The sequence below is a fragment of the Lupinus angustifolius genome, chromosome LG10 (assembly GCF_001865875.1).
Source record: "Lupinus angustifolius cultivar Tanjil chromosome LG10, LupAngTanjil_v1.0, whole genome shotgun sequence".
Classification (NCBI taxonomy): Eukaryota; Viridiplantae; Streptophyta; class Magnoliopsida; order Fabales; family Fabaceae; genus Lupinus; species Lupinus angustifolius.
In genome coordinates, this window is record NC_032018.1 from 4,754,440 (window position 1) to 4,759,210 (window position 4,771).

Consider the following 4,771-nt stretch of genomic DNA (forward strand, 5'->3'; position numbering starts at 1 on the left):
TAAGGGTCAATAGAGCCATTCACTTGATTCTCACATATTGCTTCATCCACAAGTAACTCATGTTGCAGGGAGTGGCTTGCTTCTTGAAACTGACAAATGAATTTCCCATATTTGATCAAAGATACAAAAGGTATTCTACAAGTCTGTTATCCCAAATCTTGTTCAGCGCTAATAAAAATATGTCATGGGACAAGGTTTTTCTATCTATTACTATTTTATAGAGGGCAGATTTGATAAAACAATAAAGTCGTTGTTTAGTAACTCTTAGAAATAGTGTCTCCTCATGTGAGATAAGGTTGTATACATATACTCTCACTAAGTGAGAGTCTAGCTCATTGAACCTTCCTTCTTTTTTTTACTATTTTTAAATACTGACTGCAAAAATGTTAGAAAGGAAGATAACTTTGTATTTTGTTTCAACTTTATTCTTACACTGCACTAAAACTTAATTTGTGCTTTTATGTGATCCCCAAAAAGTAATGATTCTTACACTGCATCTGGTGAAGGATATGTGTAATTCATGCAAAAAAAATAGAAAGAGATAATGATTTGCTCCTCTCAACTCAAATGACAAAATGATTACTGTTTACAATTTATGTGCTAATTACCTAAATGAAAGTGGATTTGATAAACAATGATACTACCAACCATAATAACATAAAAATGAATTGAATTAATAAGGAAGAGAAGCATGAGTTTCTGATGGCAAAATAGAACAGAAGCTTCATTTGAAAAACAATTGGATTTCTTCAAGAGTTTTCCCCTTTGTCTCAGGAACCCAAATAGATACAAATACTACTGTAAAAATGCATACTACTGCATATATAGTGAAGGTTCCTGAAAATAACAGAAATAACTTATGGTTAAGTGTTAACTTCTAATAACAAAAATATGATGAGGAAAATACATGCAATGAATACAAACCTCCAGAGTTCCAACCCAAGAGTAAATTTGCTGTCAATGTAACCAACCAGGAAAATAACCAACTGGCTAGTGTTGCAACACTTCCTGCTAGGCCTTTGATGTTAATTGGAAGAATCTGTCACAAAATGTTCAACATATTATTTGTCAATCCAAATGCAACCAAAGATCCAAACTATAAGTCATATGTTCGGTTCCTATAAGAGACATTTGTTAGGAGCGACAGTCATGCTCCCCGGAAGGAATTATATACCAAAAAGGCGTTGGTCTAGTGGTGTAAGGTTTCACTTGATTCCCAAATATATCAAAAGGTCAAAGGTTCGATTCCTACGAGAGACACTTGTTGAGAGGAAAAGGGATTAGTTATGGGTGAGTGGATACCCTTAGTTTTATCAAAAATAAAGGGTTTATATCATTTGTACAGTTTGGCATTTAGAGGAGAACATGGACAAATCAAAATGGTACCTCAGACATTATAATCCATGGAATAGCTCCCATTCCTGCAGAGAATGCAATAACCATGGCCTGAAATGAAGAAAAGAATTAGGAGTTTAAAATAAAAGTATTTAGGGAAGCAATCAATTAGAAACTTTTTATGCATAATGCATTTGGATGAATTAACATACCACAACTCCAACCAATGACAAGATGCTGAATGTGCCTTGTAAAGGAGAATTTTCTGATACATAATCCTGGATCAAATTTCAGGCAAAATTACCCATCTTTAAAATGAACAAATAAAGAAAATGTTGTATATATATATGGCTACAAATTCAATAATGTTATTACCTTCATGTAGAATGAGATCGCAACAACTAAGAGACTAAAAGCCATTCCTGCTGAAGAGACCTGAAATGAGAGAAATTAATGATTTCTTTCTAATCCTCCAAGCAAAAATAACATGTAAATTAAACAAGATAGGAAAGTTAAGACTCACAATAAGTAGAATGCGTCGACCAGCTTTGTCTACCAACCACAATGTTACACAAGTGGCAAGAACCTGAATGACATGAATGCAATTTGTAGTTCATGACTTAAGCATATTGGACAGAAAATTGCGAAATATTAGAGGTCTGTTTCAGCTGAACCTGAACAATACCAACTCCGAAAGTAGCTATGTCGCTCGAAGTAATTCCTGTTTAACAGATGCAGAAGTGATGAGAGTAAAGAATTTTTTCTACATTATAGAGAGAAATTAGTGTTATAGCATACCAGCATTTTGAAAGATGGTACTAGAGTAGAAGAAAACACCATTAATTCCAGATAGCTGTTGCAGAATAAGTAGCCCAATTCCAATCTATAGGATATGTAGTAAAAATTGGTTAGGCTCTGATGATCATTGTTATAGGATCCAACTCCATAAGGCAGAAGGATTGAATGTAATGCTTATAGACATATAAGTAATACCATCAAGGGAAGCCGGTATCTTCTTTGTTTAAGTTCTGCAAATCGAATTGTAGTACTTTTGTTTGTTGATGCAAGAGATCTCTGAGTAAAATGTCAATTTGTTGACTCAATAAATGCTACTAAAAAATTGGACATCAGGGAAATTTGTGGGTCATTCATTGCAACGAGATCGATGAATTCTGACTACCTTAATTTCATTTACTTCGACAGAAATGTCAACATCAAAACCTCGCAGCACTTGGAGAGAAGTTTCGAATTCGTCTGTCAATCCTATTTTTGCCTATATTTAGAAAACCAAAATCACTTTATGAACTATGGTCATGCATTGCATAATGATAACACTTAAGAGTTAAGAACACTGATTCATGAATCTTACCAGCCATCTTGGAGACTCGGGAATGAAAAATAGAGCAAGTGTCAATAAAGCACATGGTAAAATTCCTGCAACAGCAAGGGAATGAAGTTACTTAAGTTACATTTTCTTACTTAATATAATGTTTGAATGATGTGCCTTTTCTTACGAAATTTGAGACACATTCTAAATGGAATTACCAAAAATCTCTAAATTTAGTGTACAACATTTGATATTTGCAAGAAACTATAATCCATCCATTCAAAAATAGAAGGAAATTTGCGAAGTACTAAGGTTCACCTAAAACTGCAAGGATTCTCCATTCCACAAAAATCCCCAGCAGATAAGCCAGCATAGTTCCAATGGCTACAGAGAGCTAAGTAAGAAAGAAATATTAAAGTTCACTAATGTAGGATAAGTTAAAGTGTTAATATCTATCTATTATTAACAAATCAATGAAATACTTTGAATCTCAAAAAACAAAGTATCAAATGTAATACTAACTCTTGGTGGTATCAACCAACCTGGTTAACTGAAACCAGTGCTCCTCTCAAGTTTTGAGGTGCTATCTCAGCTATATATACAGGTACCTGTGAATTTTACCTCAAAATAATTATGTTGCACATAATGACATAGCATAGTCCGACAATAGCAAACAGGAAAAGATTTATGGTCTATTTGCGAGTTGAGTGTTTGAGGAGAAAGAGAGAAAGAGAAGACTTCAGAGCCATGAAACACATTTGTGAGATGACTTTTAAGTTTTCCATTTCCTTTCTTCCTCTCCAAAACATAGCTCACAAAAATAGACCCTTAGAAGTTACCGTGTAAGATATTATTCCCACGCCAAACCCTTCCAACAACCTTCCCATATATAGAAAAGAAGTATCCTGGAAGATGAAGAACATGTCAATAAGACAAACTCATGACTAATTTATTTAGCTTAGGATAATCATAATACATGCCAAAAAGAACATAAATAAAAATTTATCTGAAAATGGAAAAATTGAAATGATCCAATCCAAACTTACTTTTGCAAATGAGATTACCAGCCAACCAATAATATTTGGAATAGATGCAATCATCAAAGACTGCAATTTGTAACAACAAAATGAAAGTGGCACAACCAATAAAGAAAGAAAAACTAGACTTTAGCCATGAAAAATTGAATTTAAGTCAAAACACACTATATATAGAGAGAGAAAAGAAAATATGTATACCCCTTTTCGGCCTATATACTCAGCAATCTGGCCACTAGCAATTGCTCCAACCATGGCACCAACATTGGATAAAGAACCAAAGAAAGAGAACTAGACAATAACAAAAGTAAAAAACAGTAAAGTTTTGAAACAGAACAAGATTGAGTTTATGAAATCAACAGAAACTGAATCATGATTCACACAGTTTCACACCTCAGAGACTGAGAGACCAAGATCACTGATGATAGCAGATTGAGTAGGTGATGTATAACCTGCCTGCAACAACAAAAAGGATCAAAATTTACTATACAGAACATTGATTTGAGTGTGTTAAACTTATACATTCACTCATGAAACTTGTTATATAAAAAGCAAAGAATTCTTACTGTGAAACCAAACTGAATAGGACCCAAAGCAACTATAAAAACACAAAGAAAGACAGAGATAGAGGAATCACGAATAGCTTGTGTTGAACCAAACAAACTTGATTGCCTCACATTATTACTCATACGATACCAACTTCCTGCATGCAAAAATGGTTTCTTCAGATCCCTTCCTTCTTCATTTTCTTCCCTTAAACTCATCTTTTTTTCTATGTACAACTTTGCTTATCACTATTTTCCTGATTAGATGAATGTCAAGTAATTAAATACAGTGATAAGATGCGTGTTCATAAAAACAATAAAATGGGATGCATAAGATGACAATTGAAATATTTAAATATGTATTGTGTTCTTGATCTAAGAAATATTTAAATAACAGGGTGGCGAGTTAGGTGGTAATATATGGTAATATCACATCAATACATTTTCATGCCAACATTAAAGTTCATTTTTTTTGTCTTTCCTCGTGTTGAGCATTGATGGGATAAGTCAATTCAAATGTGATCAACTAC

General features: G+C 33.4%; 1 protein-coding gene across 1 annotated transcript; it reads right to left on the reverse strand.

Annotated features, from left to right (window-relative positions):
* Positions 535-4,520, reverse strand: LOC109358424 (sugar transporter ERD6-like 6). The gene is made up of 18 exons (XM_019602630.1): positions 4,263-4,520; positions 4,090-4,152; positions 3,898-3,987; positions 3,709-3,768; positions 3,502-3,567; positions 3,205-3,270; positions 2,981-3,056; positions 2,705-2,769; positions 2,516-2,608; positions 2,329-2,409; positions 2,134-2,218; positions 2,010-2,056; positions 1,859-1,921; positions 1,711-1,770; positions 1,548-1,613; positions 1,387-1,446; positions 925-1,039; positions 535-837 (listed from the first exon to the last, which is right to left on the reverse strand). Exons 1-18 carry the CDS (start codon positions 4,458-4,460, stop codon positions 725-727), a joined length of 1,467 nt encoding a protein of 488 aa, XP_019458175.1. The 5' UTR covers positions 4,461-4,520; the 3' UTR covers positions 535-724.